This window comes from Micromys minutus (assembly GCF_963924665.1).
Source record: "Micromys minutus genome assembly, chromosome: 1".
In the NCBI taxonomy this organism is placed as follows: domain Eukaryota; kingdom Metazoa; phylum Chordata; class Mammalia; order Rodentia; family Muridae; genus Micromys; species Micromys minutus.
Genome location: NC_137969.1, coordinates 110,446,058 through 110,469,780, shown reverse-complemented (window position 1 = coordinate 110,469,780; position 23,723 = coordinate 110,446,058). Strand labels below are relative to the sequence as shown.

At 43.9% G+C, this 23,723-nt stretch overlaps 1 protein-coding gene across 3 annotated transcripts in view; it reads left to right on the top strand.

Moving 5' to 3' along the window:
- The window catches only part of PHACTR1 (phosphatase and actin regulator 1), a gene marked incomplete at its 5' end in the record, with an annotated part of 446,140 nt that overhangs the window by 247,236 nt on the left and 175,181 nt on the right, over positions 1 to 23,723 (top strand). For all 3 annotated transcript variants that reach the window (XM_080914800.1, XM_080914801.1, XM_080914802.1), the window contains one exon: positions 9,998 to 10,162. In XM_080914800.1, the coding sequence (XP_080770926.1) occupies positions 9,998 to 10,162 (165 nt within the window). The remainder of the gene's footprint in view (positions 1 to 9,997; positions 10,163 to 23,723) is intronic.

Genomic DNA, 23,723 nt, shown 5'->3' with positions numbered 1-23,723 from the left:
ACAGTCGAGAATATGCCAAATCTGTGTTATTCCCCAAGGCACACACATGCAAGTGGTGAAGGGATAGGAAACTCCATCCCTGAAGAAGCTGCTCTTGGCCCTGTTGTCTGCCTGGTACCAAAGAAGCCTTTTTATGTTTACTTGGCCCTCTCTTGAAGACACACTTTCTACCCCGAAGGGAATTGTCAGAATATGCCCGCTGTGTTCATACTCCAAAGTACCTAAGAAAAATCAAGTTAATGGAAGAATGACTTACCCTGGTATCAAAGGTTTTGGTCCATGCTCACTAACTCTGTTGTTTGGGGACTTGCCACACAGCATCATTAGTGTGCATCACAGGAGATAGCAGGTGGTGGAGTAACACTGCTCACCTCACACTGACCAGGAAGCAGAGAAAGAGAAAGAGAGGAAGGGGTGGGATCACAAAATTCCCCCTCTGGGCCACAGCCTTGGTGATCTAACTTCCTCCCATTAGGTCTTAGCTCTTGACAGCTTCACCACATTCAAGCAGGACCATCAGCTAATACTGTACATAAACATATGACCTATGAGAGCATTTTGATACAGCTCAAAACAGCTGTTAATCCCTCTAAGTTGATAATATCCCTACTTCATAGAGAAGACAGTGGTAGAACTTTCTCAAGATTACACAGTGAATTTTGTTTCACAATAGGCTATGGGTTGTTAGGAGACTCTCAACACAATTGAGACTATGTATCATTTTACAAATTCATGTCCTTCCCCTGGGTTTGCAAATAAAGAGTGTGCCCTAACCCAGCATAACTAACTGGAAGAGAGAGCTCATGAGAGAAACGTGTCAGGGTTTGAATCATTTCAGATTCTGTTAGACTCAAGGCTCCATGTGGCATAACAGTGTCTGGTCACCCAAGTCATCCTTTGCTTTTTTTCTCCTGCCCTGACTCAATTCTAAGTCATCCTCTCCCCTCAAAGTGGCAGGAAGGTCACCTGCAGCTCTGAGCCACAGGAAAAGTATGGACCTGAGGACTAGATGCTTGTTTTTATAAATAAAGTTTTATTAGAGCATTGTGTTGCTCATTTGTATAGGTTGACTGCCTTCGTGGGGCAGCACCAGAGATGAGCATTTACAATAGAAACTATCTGGTCCATGAAGTGTGTATACTGTCTGGCTTAAGAGAAACAACTCGCTGATCTCTGTAGGAGAAATCCGGCTTTGCTGGGGTTTGATTTGACTCAGGAAGGCACAAATGATGTCTCTGCAAGAACATTAGACCCGATGAATGAAGAGTCCACGTAATTTAAAGATTGTCTATGGATTAACACAGGCTTTCCACACTCATCCAGTTATACAGACGAGTTCTGCTCCCAGGTCATGTACAGTCTATGGATCAAATGAGGGAGAGAACCTGTTTGCTAAGATCCTGTAGCCACAGCACATGTCCGGGGTTGAAGATTAAATTCTGGAGCTGAAACAGGAATTTTGTGTTGAATGTCTAAGGAGGAACTCTGCTGCTGATAACATCTAGCGTTTTGATAATTGTAACACTGAGTCGGTGTAATTGAAGGTTTAAACGGGACCTACTTCCCTGGCCTGGTAACCATGTTCTGTATTCTTTGACTGCCTATGGTCATGGACTAGAAATAGCCTCATCATTTCCAGGTCATGCTTTGGAAATATAAAGCATTCGCTATAACAGGATCATCACTAGTAACCTTTCACTCTGTAGCTCCAGTGTTGACTATGGTGGTAACACATCTGGTCTGTAACCGCTCACAAATTGTAGCCTGTCTGTTAAGAGTCCCAGCAAGATCCAGAATTGGGTCTCGATGCTTGGTCTCATCTTTGAGTAAATCACTAGAGATAGAAAGCAATTGGCCAGCACAGGGCCACGTGGCTACCTCTGGTGTTAGGGTTAAGGCCAGATTCTTTGTGAAACCCCCAGGAAGAAGCGCCCTGATGGAGGCTAAGAAGAACTCAGGTTCACCATAATCTACCAGGGGGTAAATTTGTATTCACACAGCCTTGGCTTCAAAACTAACCTTGTTCTAACTCTACATGATGTACAACATTTTCTAAGAAGCAGTTTCAAGTCTAAACTGTCACCTGCTGGTCTTCTAACCATAGTTCATAGCATAGGTACTTGGTGGGGAATGCCATACAGCCCTTAATGCCCTGGTGGTCCAGTGTGGGTGTCCTCCACAGAACCTACAGATGGGTATGCATAGGGTAAGATTACAGTTCTTCCTCGGCCAATACTCATCTCAAATCTGTTCATGCGGCATGTTTTGTAACCTTATCATGTACGGAAGATCATTGCTTTCCTCATCCCTGAAGACCTCCTGTGGCCTGGTCAGTAACACAAAGTTGAAGAGGCAGACCTTCACACAGTGGGGAGATGTTTTAAAAATAGTCATGCCTTTATTAAGAACTGCATGTTTCTTTGCTTCTGGGAAGTTATTGACACCTATTCTCTAGCCCCTCCCCAGTTATCCCAGTTGTACAGCGGGGACACCACAGGTCACAGCCTCCGGGAATGTTGTGAGGGTTTGGAAAAGTGATGTCATACAAGTGCTTAGCTCAGGGCTGGCACAGATGCAGTGGCTGAGGAATAGCGGGTGTCATTAATACTGTCCTTGTCATCCTGGTATCTTTGTCATTGTGTTTTATGTCACTGTGGCAAATATTCGAATAAAATCAACTCATAGGGAGGAAAGTGTTTGTTTTGTTTTGATTTATCAATTTTATACACACACACATACACAATTTAATTTTATCAGATTTACTACTAATTAATCTATTCTGACCCCTCCCTCTCCTGTAGAATACTTACCAAATAGTCTCCCTTCTACCTTCCTTTTTGGTGACCCACTAAGTCTGATCAGAGCTGCACGAACGTGGATGACAGGTTATAAAATGGAATACAAGTGACCTGCCTGGGGTTCGACCACTGAGGGATGTGAAACCCCTTGCCCCAGCAATCATTAGCTGCCCAGACCTTCTCAAGGAGGAAGAGAGCCCATGAGCCCACGCCTACCCGTGATGGAATGTGAATGGGACCAATCAGATGCTGGTCTTGTGTACATAAATAAGGTGGAAGTTTTAATTAATTTTATGATTTCAGAGATTTCATACTCACAGGATCCTGTCACCTTGGGCCTGTGATAAAGAAGAACATCATGGTGGACATATAGACAGTCTGTTTGCTTCATAGCAGACAGGAAGCAAAGAGGAGATGGAAGAAATCAGGGATCTGACACCCCTTTCAAAGAAAAACTCCCATGACCTTTCTCTCACTGTGCCCTACCTCTTAAAGGTTCCACTACATCTTAAAAGTGATTGCCTGAGACTAAGCATTACACCATGGGCCTTTGGATGACGCCTCTGATTTGTCATTGTCATTATCATCATCACCGTCACTCGTCCTGTCCTCATCAGAGCCTAAGGGAATTACTGTTGTGTTTAGAACAAGAAACAGGAAACCTTGCTCAGGTTTTAATTTGGCTCCTCCACTTGGCATACAAGGGCAGCCTCTCAAGAGGCCCACATGTCCTGTTCCTTCTGGCCTTTTTGTCTCCAGTGTGACATCAAATAGCACAAACCATGGCTTTCTTCTGACCTGTAGCCCAATGTAAGGGCTGAACAATTTCTGTTCACTAGGCCATCAATGTTGGCCTCAAAGGGGGGCATTTTTATTATTGCTTTCTTTGCAATTTCATACATGTCTATGGTGAATGTATACACCACACACCCCACTCCTCCACTCCAACTTCTTCCAGACCACCCTCACTTCCCTGAAATGGGATGTCCCTTTTACCCCAAGATTCTGGGAGCATTGTAGAAGAGTGGGCAGAAACATTTTAAGAGTTGAAGATCCAGGAAGACTTCTGCAAAACAATGTCTTCTGGACATGGCATGGTATTTATAAACTTGCTCACAAAACTGTGCCTTCCTACCCAAGATTGCACAGGACCAAGGCAGCTGATGTTCTATATGGGGGAGGGGGCTCTTGAGGAGAGGGATATTTTGAAAGCCAAGCCACCCTGAGGAATGCAGTAGTAAGGATGCCAGATGAAGTGCTATGCCTACATACAGTTAATACACACACATACACACACACACACACACACACACACACAGAGTGTGCAGGTACCCCAGGTTGGTCACAGCACACACAGAGACTTTTGGTTTATCAGAGCCGAAATCATACAGAAGTCAAATATGATCTTTCCTGAATGTCTAAGAAAAAAGAAATAAAAAGTTGTCTTCTAGACATTTTTCTCCAGACTGAAGGAAATCCAGTTGTCATTCAAGGAGACCTAGCTGCCTATTAAAGACCTTTGGGTCTGCTGTTGGGATGCTGGCCCAGGCCTCCCTCTTCTTGCAGGCTCTAAGTTAGCTCAGCTGCCTGACTTTCCATTCCCCTTCCTACCACTAAGACTAAGAACAGAGAGCCTTTCTATGATCTGCCTTTAAAAGGAGGCTGACTTCAGAACCACTTCTGACCCAGGCCTGTTCCCTCCCTTTTGCCTCTGTCCCATTATCTCTCACATCCATCCCCGAATCAGAAGAGTGCTTGTTTCTAAGCTCTGTTTTGTCTTGGTTTTCTTCCTTCATACACAATATTCACAAGTTGGCCTTGTGCCTTCCCATTTCATTATCTGATGGCAGAGCAGCCAGGTTAAGAGCTAGATTCCATCGTTAGCTGAATTGGTGAAAATGTCCTATGAGTGATTAAAATGTAAATCAAATTGAGCCCAGTCATCTTACCAATCTTCTGCACTTAAGGACTAAGTATTTTGAGTTTAATAACACACTATCAAGGTTTCATACTAGATTTATAATCCTGCCTTTATATGCTTTCTCTGTCTCATAATGTCACTCTGGCTTTACAAAAGCACTCTTAATTGGGGATAATTATTTTAATTCAACACTTTCAGAATCATTTTTGTCCATTGCTTAAAGATGCAGCCGAGAATTGCTTTGATCATTATCTTACTGCTGTGATGAGACACTGTGACCAAAGGCAACCTGGGGAGGGAGGAGTTTCTTTCGGCTCACAGCTCCAAGTTCATGTCCATCACTGAGGGAAGTCAGAGCAAGAACTCAAACAGGGTAGAAACCTGGAGGCAGGAGCCGTTGCAGACAGAACCCACAGAGGAGTGCTGTAAACTGGCTTGCTCCTCATGGCTTGTTCAGCCTGCTTTCTTACAGCATACAGGACCACCAAACCAGGGTGCGGCACCACCCACAGTGGAATGGACCCTCCTACATCAGTTGTCAATCAAGAAGATGTGCCACAAGCCTACCTTCAGGCCAATCTGGTTGGGGGCATTTTCTCTATTGAGGTTCTCTCCCTGTAATTCAGCATGTATATCAGGTTGACAGAAAACTGGTAAGCATGGTCATCATGGTTTTTTCTTAATTCCAGTAGTAATATGTATCCTCATGCCTCTCAGCCTCAGTTGAATCAAGTACAACCATTCTTTTGCTCATTTTAATGCATTTTCAATTAGCAACAACTTAAGAGGCATATTCATGCCTTCAGGTGCTTCTGTTGTTGTTGTTGTTGTTGCTGCTGCTGCTGCTGCTGCTGCTGCTGCTGCTGCTGCTGCTGCTGCTGCTGCTGCTGCTGCTGCTGCTGTTTGGGTAGTAGGGTATTAGTCCTGGGGCTTTCTTATGCTAGGCAAAGATTGTACCGCTGAGCCATGTCCCCTGTTTCTGTGTCTGGATCTAAACTAAAGCAGTGATTTGACGCTCTGCCACCACTGCAGAAGCAGCAACTCAAGCAGCTGCAACTCTCTAAAGAAGAATAAAGTCCAAATTCGCTGCTGGGCCACAGCCTATTTGCCTATTCTAGTTGGCTTTCTTTTCCATTTTCATTGTAGCTTGTTTTTAATTTGCTTTTGTAATTCTAATGTCCTTCTTGGCTCTCTGCAAAGTATACTTATTGAAAGGCTCCTGAACCTTCATCTTCTTCCCTCAGCCTCCAGTCTGCCCTCCCCAGTGCTGCTGGAGGAAGCTCCCTTCTGCCCACATGGATCTGATGCGCACAGCATAAAGACTAGTGATGTTGAGCACTGCACATGCTGGTCCTCTCCTCCTTCCTAGAAACCCCATTCCACAAACTCCTCCCCCTCTTCTTAGGATCTTCTTCCCCCACCTTTCCTGAATCCTACAGTGTGTAAAACTCTGAACACTAGACTGTTTCTGCTCTCCCTCATGGAAATTTTCTTAAAATGGTTCCCCAGGTCCTTGAGCTATAAAATCCAACCTTTGCTAAAAGGTCACAGTATCTTGCCCCAGAGACCTTGACCCTGAGCTTCCAGAACATCCCATTTCCTCCTGTTCTCACCAATCTTTCATTTACATACACCAGCATCATAGTTGTGAAAACCCCAGACTGTGGTCATTCTTTGTCATGCTCCTGATTGAATTCCATCTGTTATTTCTGAACTCCTGGTATGCCCTTACCTCGGTACTAGTGAACATGAGTACTGTGGCTTCCTGGTTATTCTCTCTGACACCTGTTTCCTTCTATTCCAGTGTGTCTGCCCTTGTTGCTACAGGGATACATCTGATTGCTATTAGTAAACTACAGCATTCCAATAGTGTTAGCCTCTGTGCTATTGTGACAAACACTTACAACATGTTTGTTTTGTTTTATTATTTTGGTTTGTCATTTGGAGACTTTGGTTCTCTGTAAGGCTGCCTGTGTTACTTTGGGCTCACAGGAAGACAAAATACCTGGCAAGGAGTATGTTGTGGAGCAGAGTTGCTCACCTTATAACAGCCAGGAAGCACAGAGGCAGAGAAAAAGATGGAGGAGGGGCTGAAGATCCAGTCTCTTTGAGGGCATGCTCCCAGTGACTGCTTCCTTAGGTCCTACTTCCTAATTTCCAATTTTCCCAATAATGCTATCAAATAGGAATTTGTTAGTAGACTCACCCATTGATGAAGTCAGAAGCCTTATGATTTACTCATCAAAAGTCCTACCTACAAACACTGCTAAATCAAACATTCAGCACCAGAGACTTTTAGGGGGCCCTACTCATGGAAGCACTGCTCAAACAAGACAGCCTTTACCTGCCAATCAAAAGTAAGCTCCTCCTCCAGGGACTTGTCCTTTCCTTTACTAGATTACATTCATTCTTTGGGGGTCTTTTGCCCAAAGTGTGTATCTTCTAGCATCTTCTATATGTCAGTCTCAGTGTTTATTGTCTACCCTCTGTCCTGGTATAATCTCATCAGTCAGTATGTTCAGATTTAGATAATGACATAGCACCAGTCTCCAGTAAAAAGTGAGCATTCGATACATATTTGTTGAAGATAGTACTGTTAGGTATCCTTTTTTAAATTTCCATACTTCCCTTCTGATTCTGGGATTAAAATCCAGATGCATAATAAAACCTTGTTGAGAGTTCAGATGAGCTGTTTCCAGACTCATCCAATAATAGCTCCCCACTGATGTCATTGCTGGGTTCAGTCTCTTAACACTCCAAGATGGACCATGTTTGCAGCTCTCTTGGGTGTGTTTAATCTCCCAGGTATCTACCTCTATTTTTTCCCCCATTGGAGAAAATTGCTTTCTTTCAAAACCTAGAAACATGAGCTCTCCCTCTCTCCAGGGGCGTCTTCAGTACCAGGAATGAACATTAGTCTTAGTATTCAGGGTGATGGCCCCTGTTGCAGTGTTGGATACCTGACCCCCCTCTTCTCTGCTCCTCAGACCTGCTCTCACAGTTACATCTCGTTCATCTTTGTTTCTTCCCCAGAAGTGGGCACAGTATCTATCACAGCATTAAATGGTCAGTGGGTGAAACAGTGGGACAGAAGAGCTGTCTGTGTGCTGAATCACATGCAGATGTTCACCAACCACAGGTAGACTTCGGAACTTTCAAATTTATGTTGGTGTGGAGGCGATATGTGAGGTGGAAACTTCGCTTTGCATTTTTGAGTTTAGATCTTTTCCTCGTGATGCTGAGTCAGACCCTCTCTGGCAATTCTTACAGCATCAGGGGGGGATCATCTAGTAAGTCAGACCCAAGCAGAAATAGTAATGTTCTGCAGTTCTCTCTATGGCTAAGCAGTACTACCTAATAGGTCACATGCAGACAATGGGTTTGGTACTTAATGAAATTTTAATTAGTGACAGTTGATCATTTGGAACTACATCCTCAGTCTAAAAGCACACGCTGTTGAAGGACTAAGAGTCAGTTGCTGTTCTCACCCCCAAAGTTGTGCCTCCTCTGCTGGGTTTCTTGTGTTAACAATGTAGGTTCTACTCTGCTGACCTGAGTTTGGAGGTGGAAATGTCTCCTGTCTTTTAGGTCACTTAGGCAGTCTTATGACCTATGAATAGACTTTGTTTTCATACACCTCCCAGATGAGTAGATGGCCCCTTAATCCTTCTTCCCAGAAACTGCCACCTAGTCATCTGGCACCAGTATGTCTGCCACAGGAAGCCACTTGGCACATAGTTGATACCCTCTATATTTTAAGGGAAAAGGATGGCCTTGTTGAAAGCATGTTCAAACCCCACCAGGAAAACTCTCTAGTCACACAGTCAAGGTTTTGAGGACTGTGTTTGATGCAGGAGGGCATGGGACATTTTTATGAAGATAGTATTGGAGAACATATACTGTGGTTCAAATTCACTACAATTTTAGATGGGATTTTGCTTTCTAGAAGGTTAATTTTTCACCTTCAGTTCTGCACAGGAAACTAATTTCTCTTATCATTCTTAGAAACTTAAGTTGAGATATATATTTAGATTGCTGAAATATCTAAATATACATGTAACTTGGAAGAGTTTCTTTTACTTGATGGTTAAAAAAAAGGCTGGGTGGTTGTGGCCTTTAAAGAAGGTCCACCACCCTTCTTTATGAAGGACCAGAAGGTTCAATAGCCTTGTGTTAGTTAGATTTCTATTACTATAACAAAACACCTGAGTTAATCAGCTTATAAAGAGGAAAACTTTATTTGGAGTCCATGGCTAACTGTTCCTATTGTTTTGAGTATGTAGTGAGGAAGTGAGCCATGTTTATAGTAGATCAAAGTGGCCAACCACCTGCCAGGGAGCAAAGAGAAAGGAAGAGGAAGGGCTGGAGTTCCAATATTCTGTTCAAGGACACACCAGTGAGCTTCCTTCCAATGGACTCCACCTTCTCAAGATTGCACTACCTTCTGAGCTTAACACATCAGACTTTGAGGAACACTCCAAATCCAAACTATAGCAATGTGGTTCTTGGGGTCAATTTAAGTGTTTCCTAAAAGCAACACTCCAGGATTAAAGAAAGTAAAAGTTATAAAAATCCAATGAACGTGTGAGTGATTTTAACATTGCCCATTTCCCATAGGAAGGAGCCACTCCCTGCCCAGAGCCCAGTCCAAGGTCTGAACACAGCAGCAGGGTGGTAGAAAGTCTCGCACAATGGGTCGTAGAGACAAGGGCACCAGTGCAGGCAGCAGATGAATATTTTCTTCCTCCCTTTCTCTTAAACAATTCTGTGGAGAGATTACATTTGCCATATAGCTGTTGAGAAATGACCACACTGATGATTAGACCACTCCAGAGTCAGTGTCCAGATGGCCTTTGCGGAACTTGGTCACCTGCCAGGGGAGCCCCTTGAAATCTTAATCTCCCTTCCCTGACAGCTTAGTGAAGACTGAGCAAATCTGATTGGAGCAATGGTGCATGCCCACGATGCTAGCTACTAACGAGGCTGAGGCAGGAGCATTGCTTGAGACTTAGAGGTTGGGACCAGTTTGTATGTCACAGTGAGAGCCTGTCTCTTTAAATATAAGCAAATTTGGTTAAAGGTCTCTAGGATCTGGCTGACTGTCCCCCAGATTTCAGAACTCGTTGGTATGACTTCCATTCCAAAATGCAAACTGAGCTGGAGTCACATGCTTTCTGTTATCTGTCACCATGGAAAGCTCAGGCCATCTGTGAGGCTCCCGTTTTAACACATCTCCCCCTTTCTCTTTATTTCCATCACTTTCTTGGGAAAAAACAAGCCGAGGAAGTGGAGAGGCTGGCAGCCATGCGTTCCGACTCGCTGGTCCCAGGTACGCACACCCCACCCATCCGGAGGAGGAGTAAGTTTGCCAACCTGGGAAGGATTTTCAAGCCTTGGAAATGGAGGAAGAAGAAAAGCGAGAAGTTCAAGCACACATCAGCGGGTAAGGCAGCTTCTGGCCTTGTTTTCTCATTGGCTGTTTATCGAGTTAAACTCGGCATCTTAATTTGTAGGATTTTGATTACTATCAGCTGTCTGATGCAAAGTAGAAACTTCAGCCTTGGGATTGCTCTTGCCTTTAGTGATTCCTGATATGATAAGGAATTGCTTTTAAGTCTCAGCCTCTTTCCCACCTTTCAGGGACACTTTTCTTTCCTCTCTTCTCGTTGGCCGTTTTTTAATTCAAAAACGACTGCTTTTGCTTGACTTATAAATTATGTGAACTTGGAATTCCACCTTTTCTATAATTGAATACTTTCACTCCTGCCCAGACAACCCATTTCTTATTATTCACCCTGATTTTCACTGCTCCTATAAAAGTCAACAGTCAGCAGCAAAATGACTTATGTACGGTCGTTGGTGGATAAGATCAGGTTATTTCACAGAGGAAGAATCATGAATACATGATTCTTAGACAAGGCAGAAAAACAAAGAATGGAAGTGAGTCCCCATTGTAGTGGGAAGTTAACCATGTGTTTCCTAGCTCTGCAGCTGGCTGGGAAATGTTGGGGAAGATAACTTCAGCCTGGCACCACACTGGCTGTGTTCAAGTCCAGGTTCTGATATTTGCTGGCTATAGGCACTTGCTTAATTTATTTGCCTATACCTCAATTTTCTCACCAATAAAACCAGAGGGTAAGAATCAGTACTTTACATGAATTTTTATCTGTGGAGACTTGATGAGCAAAGCAAGTACCTGGTTTTAAACACACAAAGATGTGGAAATAAAAATGCTATAAATGACAAGGAGCTTTTATCCTGTTGTTTTAGAGGGGATGATGGGAAATCTTTGTAGATTAGATTTGGGTTGGTTGTAGTCTTGGGTTGGTATACCAAAATACTACCAACTAAGTGGTTTAAACAAGAGAAGTCTATTTCTCACAGTCACAAAGACTATAACTCCAGGTAAAGTTTAGAACCATGTTGGAGACTTGGTTGGCTGGCCAGTGGTACCCATTTTGCTGCACACTCATGGTCCTTCTTTTATCTATGGAGACATAGAGCATTTGCTGTGTGGTTATCATCTAAGAGGGGAAACTTATCAGAGGCCCCTGTTCTTGACCTCACCTAAGCCCAGCTAGTCTCCAGAAAACCGCATCTCTATCTCCGTTCACATTGGGGCTTAAGGCTTCTGCGTGTGACTTTGAGAATAGCACGTTAGTCTGGAAACCTTTGTTTCTCTTTATGGATCCCGTCACCCCTGGGCTCTATTCCAGGCTTCGGTTTTATTCCTCCAGCATTTTCTAAAAACTTACCTTCCATGAGAGCAAAGAAACAAAGTAAGAAACAGGAAGGGTTTGAAATGGGCGTGGCTCTCCACAGACACTCACAGCACCTGCTTCCTGAGCACCAGAGTCCTGTAGCTCTGATTTGCTCAGTCCTAAAAGGAGGAGGGGCTTATCTAAGCCTCTTTGAAGCAGTCCCTTCACTCTGCCTCCACCTTCACCTCCTTTTGGATGAATGCTAATGAGCTGGTGTCAGATACCTGTTGAAATGTAAAAAAAAAAAAAAAAAAAACTCAGAACTTCTAATGTCAAGCTCTTTTGACTCCCAGCCTTCATCCAGTAGCTTTGCTAACTTTATTATCATTATTCATGTGCTTGATTTGGCAGCTTAGAATTTCCCAAACAGGTATAGTTTCAAACTGATTTTATATATATATATTACACCTGGACCTACGTGCAGCCATCAGACCCTACCAGAGAGGCTCTTGTAGCCATCAGACTCCACCAGAGAAGTTTCTTTGTGCAATGGTTGGCAGCTACACAAAGGTCAAAGTGTCTTCAGAGTGTTCAACAATGAAGGGTCATCTGTCTTACACCTCCTCACCCTACGCTGCAGGAAACATCACAGAAGAGGAGGCAGAGAGATGGTGAGAGCTAGAGATCAGGGAGAAATAAGGTGAACTGGTCTCCTCTGTGTCTGACAGAGCCACTGTACACAAGAGCTCACAGCAGCTGTGGTGCCTACAAAACACCTTCACAAGAGAAAAGCAGTTGACATCCCAGCATGGAGCAAGAAAGGGCTTATGTCCATTTTGAAAAAATGAAAAATAAGTAGAGAGGACAGCTAATGAAATGTACTCTGTGGGCAACATCAGGCAGCAGACAGTAGAATGGAAAAGGAAATGGGTGTGTCCTTGGAGGACCTATTGAGAGTTGTTAGCTGCTGAGGGACTCCGTTATCTTTAGGGCTGCAGTACCTGGTGGTTGACTGTGTTCCAGGGAATGGCCCTTAACCCATGTGTGTATGAGTAGTACTAATTGGATTCAGTGAGTTTTTATATATAAAATCAGAGAGAGAGAGAAGGAGGGAAGGAGGGAGGGAGGGAAGGAGGGAGAGAGGGCATGATGTTATAGAGGGATAAGGATTGAGGGTAGGTCTAGAAGTTAGAGGTGGAATGGATATGTGAATATTATCAATATACATTGTAGGTAAGTTAAGCTCTCTGAGAATTAATAAAAATATTAATTTTTTAAAAAGACATAGCTCCTGGATTAGAATGGAGAAGGCACACTGTAGAACACCTTCTTGCCATAATAGATGGAGGAGCAAACCATGTTACTAAAGCTATTCTAGTTTATTTTAAATCCCATGTTTCACTCCATGTAGCATTCTTTCCTCTTAATTGGATTTCAGGACGTTATTTATCACTTCTGTAGAGAAAAAACTTTGTGAGCTAGTTCTCAGCCCAGGGGATAATTTGACGTCAAGGGATAGTCAACAGGATGAATTGTATATTGGTCTATAATTGAAAGTGTTAACTTTCCTGTGTTTGGACAAGTCACAAATACAAGAGGACTCCTAGGTTATGAGAATGCAAACTGGTCAGCTGTTTGTTTATACCTGGGTGTGCACATATCTGTCTTGTAGGCGTATGCTGTTGGAGACAGACATTATATAGTTATACTTATTGAAGCTGGTAAGATGGGCTCATTTGAGACCATCATAGTAGGTAGAATGGCCTTTGCAGTGGAGTCCAGAGAGAGAGAGAGAGAGAGAGAGAAAGAGAGAGAGAGAGAGAGAGAGAGAGAGAGAGAGAGAGAGAGAGAGAGATACAGAAACACAGAGAGAGATGGAGAGGGAGGGAGGGAAGGGGAGAGAGAGAGAGAGAGAAAGAGAGAGAGAGAGAGAGAGAGAGAGAGAGAGAGAGAGAGAGAGAGGGAATTCAAATTTCACTCTGAAGTCCTAGGAAGTTGAATGAGGGTAAGTGGGTGCATAATGACTAAGAAAAAGCATCTTCAGGAGTAGAAGAAATCTTCGTTTAATCAACCTAAGGATTTGTTTTTCCTGAAAACAGAACTGATGATAAGCCTCACTGAGAAGAGGTGTAGTATAAGGTAAAGAATCCCACTAGAGACCAAGATTGGTCATTGTCTTAGTTAGGGTTTTATTGCTGTGAACCGACACCATGACCAAGGCAACTCTTATAAGGACACCATTTAATTGGGGTTGACTTACATGTTTAGAGGTTCAGTCCATTATCATCAAGAAGGGAGCATTGCAGCATCTAGACAGGCATGGTGCAGGAGGAGCTGAGAGTTCTACATCTTCATCTGAAGGCTGCTGGCAGAATACTGGCTTCCAGGAAGCTAAGATGAGGGCCTTAAAGCCCATGCTCACAGCGACACACTTCCTCCAACAAGGCCACACCTCCAAATAGGGCCACTCCCTGGGCCAAGCATATGAAAACCAAGACAATTGTGTATTAAAGGTGGAGGATTCTTGCTAAAACTGGAGATGCAAAAAGGGACACAGAAGCCCTAGACTTTTGCCAATCCCCCCTACTGCTTCCTGATAAGCAGGGATGTAAACAAAAATCTGATGTAAACTGCCATCTTGCCATTGCTACCAAAGTAGCCTTACATTCCCTCACACTGTCAACCTAAGTTGTTTCTTATCAAATGTTTACTCACAACAACTCGATAAGCAACTAATACCGCACCGATGGCATTCTCTGGCTGTCCACCTCGGCTCTGGATAAGCCACAGGAGCCACCCTGGGCTGTAATGTTGCCAGATGAGTAAAAAAGAAAGGAAAATTAAACAAATCAAATATTTGGATCCATGCTCAAGGTTTTTGTAACAAGTTTTCCTAAACTTCATAGTATAAAGCCACAGAAATTTGTTGGCTCACAGTTCTGAAGACCAAAGTCTGCAGTCGAGGTATCTATAGGAATGACTCCTTGTGACATTCTGAGAGAGAGGTTCTTCTGTTTCTGTCCCTCCTGCTTCCCTTATGTCTCTCTGGGTCCCAAATCCTTTCCTTTCTCTTACAGGGACACTAAAATAATATTATTTAGGAATATTAAATATTAAATAATAAATATTTAGGAATGATATTTAAGATTAACCCCATTCAAAAATCTTCCAAGCCATGCATGATGTCTGGCTCACACATCTACTAGGAAGTTCTACAGGCCTACAATGTGAGACCCCCATCTCAAAACAAAAGCATCAACAAAACCAATTTAACTTTGTTATATTTGCAATTCGAGTTTTATCAAGTAAGTTTTCATTCATGGTCAATAGGAACTTCCATGTTTTGTTTGGAAGGTAGAAAAGATTAAAATAGACATAGGGTTAGGAAAAACTCCAGTTGACTGACAGGAATTAGAAAATCCAATAGACTTCAAGCCCCAGCAATGTCAAATAACTTGAGACTATCCATGATGTTAGTGGTAGAAGCCACTGGGAGAACAGGTGCACATGGAGACAAAACTCAGATCCTCAGATAAAGGATCCTCATGATGGTACTGTATGGGAACATAGACCACACCGTGGTGTAGACTCAAATGTCTGCAAATCTCATTTGTAAAATTTCCTTTGACTTACTTCGTCCATCAAGTAGGACAAGGGACTTTCCCTGCATCGTTTCTATATTCAACTGCTAAACTGACAATTTCTCTGGACAACTCTCCATTCTCTTCCCAACCTGAGCTGTTGCCCGCCATCTTTATGAGTGTCTGAAATGCTACCATGGACTTGAGTCACAAATATCACGGGATGTTCTCCAGTCCTTACTCCTTCCATTAGCAGACACTCCTGATACAAACCGTAGCATACTAGGACAGCAACTCCCAGACCGCAGTCACTGCTTGCCTGTTTCCTCCCGACTGTGACTCATTGTGGTGGCATTCATCCCTGCCTGGCAGACTGAACCAGAAACAGTAGCACTCCATTGGTGGGGCCCAGTAATAATCCATTTGCTTTTGCACATGGTTTTTCTGTGCCAGATAATAGAGAACAGGATTTGTGGACAGGATGTCGTAAGGACTCCCATAACCAAAGAACACCAGCTTCTTCTTGGGCTCCTGAGCCTAACATTTGTTCTGATGAAAGTGTTTCTTTTTTTCTTTTTGCTATTTTTATTGGAAATTTTATGTATTTACATTTCAAATGTTATCCCCTTCCCCAGTTCTCTCCTCTCCAATCCCTTCTCACCCTACTTCTATGAGGATGCTCTCCTTTCCACCCACCCACTCCCACCTCATCACCCTAGCATTCCCCTACACTGGGGAAACGAGCCTTCACAGACCAAGGCTCCTATTGATACCAGACAAGCCATCCTCTGCTACATATGCGGTTAGAGCCATGGGTTAGAGCCATGTTTACTCTTTGGTTGGTAGTTTAGTTCCTGGGATCTCTGGGGACTCTAGTTGGTGAATGTTGTTCTTCCTTTGGGGTTGCAAACCCTTCAGCTCCTTCATTCCTTTCTCTGATTCCTCCACTGGGCTCCCCATGCTCAGTCTGATGGTTACATCCTTATCTGCATCTGAGAGTCTCCAGTGCAGCAACAGCCAGCTCTTAACCCTGGCCTGGGAAGCAGAGGCTTCATCTTGCTGCTGGACATCCCTTTCCCATACAGCCAGACCACCCAGGACTCAGAGTCACTGCTGACATTACAATCCATTTCCAGCAAGTTCCTATCGTTAGACCAAGCTCCTTAGATAGAGAAGACAGTCTATATTGGAATGTTAGGCTATGCCTTTGAACCTGGTACCAAATACAGTTTTCTGGGCTCTTCTGGAAGTCTGTTCCTGATGCTCAAGATGACAAGCCCCTGTGCTAATCTTAGATCGCTAACTCTTGTCTACTGGATTTTCCTACCCAACCACAAACATGATCTAAGGAAGTACATTTACAATTCTTGGAGCAGAGAAAAGGAACCTAAGAGTACTTGAAGGCTTGTCTTGGTCTCCCTTTGTGGTGTGATGTTGCAACCCATTGATAGAAGATGGAAGCATCACTCTTCTCCATAAAGGCAAAATCTGCTGGCCATGCAGGCAAGCCCTATGGCTCACCACCAGTACAGCTTATGAGATGGGAACTTATGTTATCCCCTGATGGGTTGAAAAGGTGAGACCAATGGACACCACCGAGCCTTCTATGAGCCTCAGCACCCTTATTTTAAAGTTTCTTGGTGTCTCCCTTTTTCTAGCAAAGGAGTGGGTCTCCTTCCTGAGAACCTAGATTGTTAGACTTTTACAAGTCACAGGAAATGACAAAAGGATCCCAACTTGACATGCTTCTTTATTTATGTGCAGATCATTGTTCATGAAATTTTAACGGTGAGGACAAGTATGATTCTTACCCTCCTTCTTCTAAAGGCCCTGGACTGGAGGAAAGAGCAGATGATAGGGCTCTAAAGTGTGGGCATGTATTCGTGATATAAGAGAGATACACAAAGCCTCTGAGCATGCAGAGGACACAAGCCAGCTAGTTACAAGTCACCAGGGGAGTTTCCTGGGAAATTGGATGGTTAATCAAGGAACAAGACAATGAGCACAAGGAAGTCTTCTCTTCTGGCCGAGAGAATAGAGTGGCACAAAGGCCAGAGAAGAGAAAAGTTTAAAGACTGTAGCCTCCAAAACTGCTTTGAAATAAATTGTTGGATTAAAGAAGGTCAGGAAGGAGAGAACAGAATTTGAGGAGGTGGATGAGGGATTGATTGTGTTGAACAATTTGGTGAGACATGTGAAGGAGCCCGGACATTATTGCAAGGCAGTAAAGACATCTTTGAGGAGTTGAGGAGGTGGCTCAGTCAGTAAAGTGGTTGCTATGTGTGTAACATAGGGACCTGAGTTCCCTCCCTAGAGCCCACACTGAAAGTGGCAGAGGTAATGGCACATTTATAATCCAGGAGGCTGAGACAGACAGATTTCTGAAGCTCAGTAGCCAGTCATCCTGCCCAAATTGAAAACTCCCAGGACAGCGAGAGTACCTATCTTATAAAGCAAGGTGAGTAGCATTCTAAAATGACATTTAAGATTAACTTCTGGTTTACACACACACACACACACACACACAAAACTTCTCAGAAAACTGCACTGTATTTTTAAATTTTTTTTTAAAAGGTCAGTCTTTATAACCCTGGAGAAAGCTTGGCATGGAACCAAATGCTTTTAAGTTTATAATATCAGAGCATCAACATATCTGTTTGTAATGAAAGAAATTTTCTTCAGATAAAATTAAGAAGACACATCATCACTATCGCATTAAATGCCATATTAATTGTTCCTATTGATTGTGGTAGCAAGTAAACCAGTTAGCAGGTGGTTGATTATAGTGTTGGGAGAAGGGAAGACAGACTAGACTAAAATAGTGTCAGTAGAAGCTGATGACTGCGGACAGACTGCGAGACATCAGGAAACAGGATGAGCAGTATTGATTACAGGTTGAGAGAAGGGAAAAGTGAACTTCCCCTGGATGGCTTGCTGAGCAGTTAGCAGGGTACTCTTCCCTAGGTTAGAGATGACAAAAAGAAGACTTCTGGGTAAAATGATTTGTTTGGTGAAACGTAATACCATGTGTTTTCAAGGTATCAGATGGAGGGGGCACTGGGAACATGAACAGACCTGGCTGGAAAGGTCCATCAGAAGTTATGGGCGGGCTAGAGAGATGTCTCAGAAGTTAAGAGCACTAGCTGTTTTCCCAGATATCCTGAGTTCAATTCCCAGCACCCACATGGTGGCTCACAACCATCTGTAATGAAATCTGGTGCCCTCTTCTGGCATGCAGACATACATACAGGCAGACTATGATGTACACATAATCAATAAATAAATCTTTAAAAAAGAAGTCATAGGCACCTGGGTTATCCTCGAAACCATGAGGTATAAACTAGAACATTACCTGGGAAGCAGAAGGAGGTTGGAACAGCTTGCAGGTCATGTGTGGGGACAAAGAAGGCAGGTGAGGCTTGGTAGTTGAATGAGAAAGCCAGGAGAACCTGATGGTGGTGTCACCAATTCAGAGCATGAGAGTTGAAGAAAGGAGAAAGGTCAGTGCTGTAGGTCCTGACAAGATGGCCACTGGGCTGGGGAATTTCTGAAATTTTCTCTGTAAGTCACCATTCGTGTCCTTGGAATTATGACTCTGGGGAAGCCATTTGGCTGAATTCAGTTAGCATATGGCTGACAAGTAAGAGCAAGGAGAGGATATAGATTTTAAAATCTTGCTTGAGTGCAAGGAAGGCAGAGGCCTGAGTGTCCGAAGGCATTTTGCTGGAGGTCAGTCAGATTGCAATGCTGCACAGTTTGCTTTAACTCAGTGTTTATGCACCAAGAGAAATCAAAACATCCATGGAGTGATCGCAAAGCCAAAGAGATGGCATTTCACACATGGTGGGTCCCATGCTTAGGAAAGACAAATATCCAAATAAGTGTCAGCGTCTGGTTCCAGTAAGAAGATGTCACATCAAGTCCAGTCAGCATCTGGCTGGGTCACACGTTTTCCATGAGTGCTTGTGGAGAGCATCCCATCTGGTTTCTAAAAATAGATAGAAATAAATAGAGGCCAAGTGTGAACAGGCCAAAAATGTTCCTTCTCATAGGTCCCATCTGTGACCCCCAAATGGAACATTTACAGGCAGAGTGGGGCTCCAGAGGACAGAGGCTGTGGTGATCAGTGCCTGTCTGTGCTGGCTCATGAAACATAAAGTCGTTGCCTCTCAAGGTGAAGTGTATCCAGTGTTTTTGCTTATATTAAAACTATTAAATGCCCCCTTTCCCTTACTGGCCCCCCAAGAAGCAAAGAAGGTAGGTGGGGGCCATATAAGTGGATTTTGAACTGAAAGTCAGTCACGTGGCCAGCCAGTATTGTGTTTATAATTTCATAGTTAAAAGAAGGAAGGAAAGGAAAATAATGAACCAAACATGAAAAGTCTCAGTCTTTGAGGAATTTCTTATCACTCATAATTATTCTGCTTATCAGACTTATATGTAGATGAGGCTAAATAACAGGGCAAGCTGAAACTCAGTTTGAACAGAGTTGGTCCTTGGCTTGTCAACTGCTGTGTAAAAATACATCCGAAGATTATGCCTGAAAACAGCAACTGTGTATGGTTTCTCATGGCAGAGAGATTGACTCGGCCCAACTAGATGGTTCTCCTGCTGGTCAGCCAGGACGTCCCTGATACATTTGGAAGCAGATGGGCTTGCAGTCATTTGGAAGCACACGGGGACATGAGGGGACTAGGAGCTATTCTCTTTCCATGGTGTCTCGGGAACTTCTATAGTGTCATCTTCTGGTCTCTCAGTCAGGTAAACCAGGGCTCCCCCGAGTACAAAAGTGGGAACTGAAAAAAAAGTGGGGACCGACATGCTACTTAAGACTCATATTCAGAGAGCTTAGGGTTAACTGTTTGCTGCTGTCACAGAGGACAAACCATACTAGACATCTCGCAACCACCTGTAACCCTAGCTCTAGAGGATCCAATGTCTTTTTCAGGCCTCCATTCGTACCCACATACATACACATCACACACACACACACACACACACACACACACACACACACACACACGAATGCACCCAAAAATCCCTACATCTTTTTAAAAGTGACAGATTCAGAATTGATGCAGACTCATAGTCATGGTATTCTCATGGTTAATGTCACAAGACCAACCAGAATCACAATTGGAGTGGCATTAGTAAAGGCATAGATCCCAGGGCTGTCTTCGGAGGTCAGCACCCACCCTTGTTCAAGGTGTAACACACAAGGGCTGCCTTGGTATTCTTCCTCTCAAGGGAAAATGTGCTCCCACTAGGATGTTGGCAACAGCAGTAGCTCTGTTGAATTTCCTGTCATGTAATATGAGCTTGTGGATGTTAATCTTATGATGGACATGTGTGGTTGTACTGGTTTGAATATGCTTGGCCCAGGGACTAGCACTACTAGGCACTGTGGCCTTGTTGGAGTGTATTACTGTGAGGGTGGACTTTGAGACCCTCCTCCTACCTGCCTGAGGATAGTCTACTCCTGGCTTCCTTTGGATGACGATCCAGAGCTCTTACCTCTTCCAGCACCAGGTCTGTCTGGATGCTGCTGTGCTTCCTGTCTTGATAATGGACTGAACCTCTAAACCTGTGAGTCAGCCCCCCAATTAAATGTTGTCTTTTATAAGAGTTGCCCTCGTTATGGTGTCTGTTCACAGCAATGGAAACCCTAACTAAGACCATGGTATTACCATTTCTGCTGGCACTGGGGGTTGAAGATAGGGCCTTGGGCATGCTGGTCAAGGGCTCGATGGCGGAGCTACACATCCCGGATCTTCACAGTGTGGTGAACCACACTTGACAACTAGAGAAACCTGGGGCTCAACATGCGCAAGTTAAACATTGCAAAGCTGGAATTTGACTTGGCTTCTATAGCCTCTCAAATTAGATTGCCTTGGAGACCCATGAGTTTCAAGCTTTATAATTCACATGATTTTTAAAGATTTTAACTCACTGCACTTAGTAGTAGAAGCCCACTTTTCCTTTTCTGACATATCATTAGAAAGCTGAAATGTGAAGTCAGGGAAACTAATTCATAAAAGCAGACACTGAAAGCCACATGGGAATTTTTTTTTACAGAATGAAATGTGTTCGTAGCCTTCATCCCACGTTGCTTCCTTTTCTCATGGAGCACTTCTGAGGAGTTTCTCCTGGTGTCCCCTTCTTCCATCAACATGTCCCCCATGCCCAGATTTTTTGATTGCTGTTGTCTTCAGTTCCTAGTGATCTTGCCCATCCAGGCTCTTCACTGCACTTCTGGGTTCTTCAGCATATGTAATGAGTTCCTCTCCCCGGGGACTCCTGAAGTTAAGCTTAGGAATCACCCATCTTCTTTCCTAAAGCATTTCTATGTTGAGTATATTGCTTCCGTTTGCTTTTAGTCAAGATCTCAAGTAGCCCATGCTGACGTCAAACCTACTATGTAGCCAAGAATGACCTTGAACTTCTGATTCCCCCTGCTTCCAAGTGCTGGGACTACAGATACGGGCACACACACTGCCAAGGCTGATTTATGCAGTGATGGGGAGGAAACTCAGGGTTCTGTCCATGATGGGCAGTTACTTCACCAGCTGAGCTCTATACCTTATCACAAGCTCTAATACTTTAGAGATGTCTCAGAAGATATCATCTTTGAATGATCAACACTGGCATTTTAGTGTGTGCGAGTATATCTGTAGTGTTTTATAACATGATTATTTAATGACACATTTCTCAAAAGTATGTATACCCTTAAAGGAAGCGTGGCTTGTTCTCGGTCATCCCTCCCCACCAGTTTTCTTTCTAGAGCCTCCATTCAAATCTGGAGTTCACTTTCAAAACTTTATATCCTTTGGCAAATGCCACCTCTGATTCCAGACTAGCCTTCTGCAGGAACCAGATGGGCATATTACTAGTCTATTGTCTGTTGCCAATACTGTGGACTATTTGAATTATTTATTTATTTTTTTAAAAAAAGAGGTTTAGTTGTGGCTCGTGGTTCTGGTCCAAGGTCAAAGGTCATTTCTAGTGATAGTCTTCCTTCAGACAGTCCAGAGGAGGCAGAAAGGATGGAAGGAAGAGGACAGGTGCCACTAAACTGGCTTTCATTGCACACCCTATCTGAAGATTAACTCATAATTCTTGGAACTCATTAATTGCATGAACAGATTCTTCTATTTATGGTGGCAGTGCTCTCTGGTTGTCTCCTAGAGGTCTCACCTGGTCTGGCCACTTTCCTGACATAATGAAGATTAAATGTCAATGCTTCAAGCCGAAGTAAGTTAGTAGATGCTAACGTCTAATTTGGATCCTAACATCTCGACTCCAAAAAACGAGTCATTGCTACATTTGGGATGATCTGTGATGACTCAAGTCTCAATTATATTTTCAAATCCGGGCTGATTACTGACATGCCCTTGCCTTCCTCTGCTATCATTTAATGCATATATTTATCTGGATTCCTTGTGTGTCTCTAGTAATTGCCTTGTGGGTTTTAGCCACTGACTCTCAATAATTACATTATTACTTACTAAACCCTAGTCTTACCAGTAATATCACTGATGGCTAATGTGTCCCCTGCATGGCAAATATTTAACCGCCTGCGCTGCAGCTTTCCCAGTGGTCTGCAAAATCAATTGCTCCTAATGTCTGTTTTATATACTAAGATAATGAGGCTCAGTAAGGTCAGTCACTTGCTGAGGATCACACAGGTAGAGAAGGATATAACCCCAGAAGGATTCCGAGGCAAGCCCAGTGTACCTCACGGTCTTTTGTGCTTTGCCTGGAAAGAATTCCATAGTACAGGGCTTGAAGATGTGAGAAGCAGACAGGTCAAGACGCTGCCTGTCTGAATAAGTTAGCTTTGAATACACGTAAATTCAGGAATCTGATCCTAAGGTTTAGGAAAGAGACATGAGAATTATAAGTGAGACTTGCCAATGCTGGGCTTTCTGAGGCAGAGGTAACTACCTAATGTGTGTCAGTTGTATCCGATGCTCAGGGGATCAGTTTTGCTGGTTTCCATGTCAGGTTGTAGGAGACAAGAGAGATGACATTTGGCAACGAGTCGATTGTGATCTGGGCTCAGGCTCCTTCAACCAAAACAAATATTTAATACCTTTAACGTTGAGAAAGCAGACCAAGAAGTCCTTGAAGGAATCAGGAGTGCTTGAAGATGAGTTCTAAAGGTCTGCTTCTTTTATGCTATCCTAGGGGGAGCTGGGGGCTTGATGTGGGAACATACACTCTGTAAGATGCCATGTGATCAAATGAAGACAGAAGCCATGTGCTTAATGAGCCTGTCGGTCGAACATGAGAGAACAGTCTGTTGGTCCTCACCTCAGCTGCCCCCCTCCTCACCTCAGCTGTCCCCCCTCCTCACCTCAGCTGCCCCCCTCCTCACCTCAGCTGCCCCCTCCTCACCTCAGCTGCCCACCTCCTCACCTCAGCTGCCCCCCTCCTCACCTCAGCTGCCCACCTCCTCACCTCAGCTGTCCCCCTCCTCACCTCAGCTGCTTCCCTCCTCACCTCAGCTGTCCCCCCTCCTCACCTCAGCTGTCCCCCTCCTCACCTCAGCTGTCCCCCCTCCTCACCTCAGCTGCCCCCCTCCTCACCTCAGCTGCCTCCCTCCTCACCTCAGCTGTCCCCCCTCCTCACCTCAGCTGTCCCCCCTCACCTCAGCTGTCCCCCTCCTCACCTCAGCTGCCCCCCTCCTCACCTCAGCTGTCCCCCCTCCTCACCTCAGCTG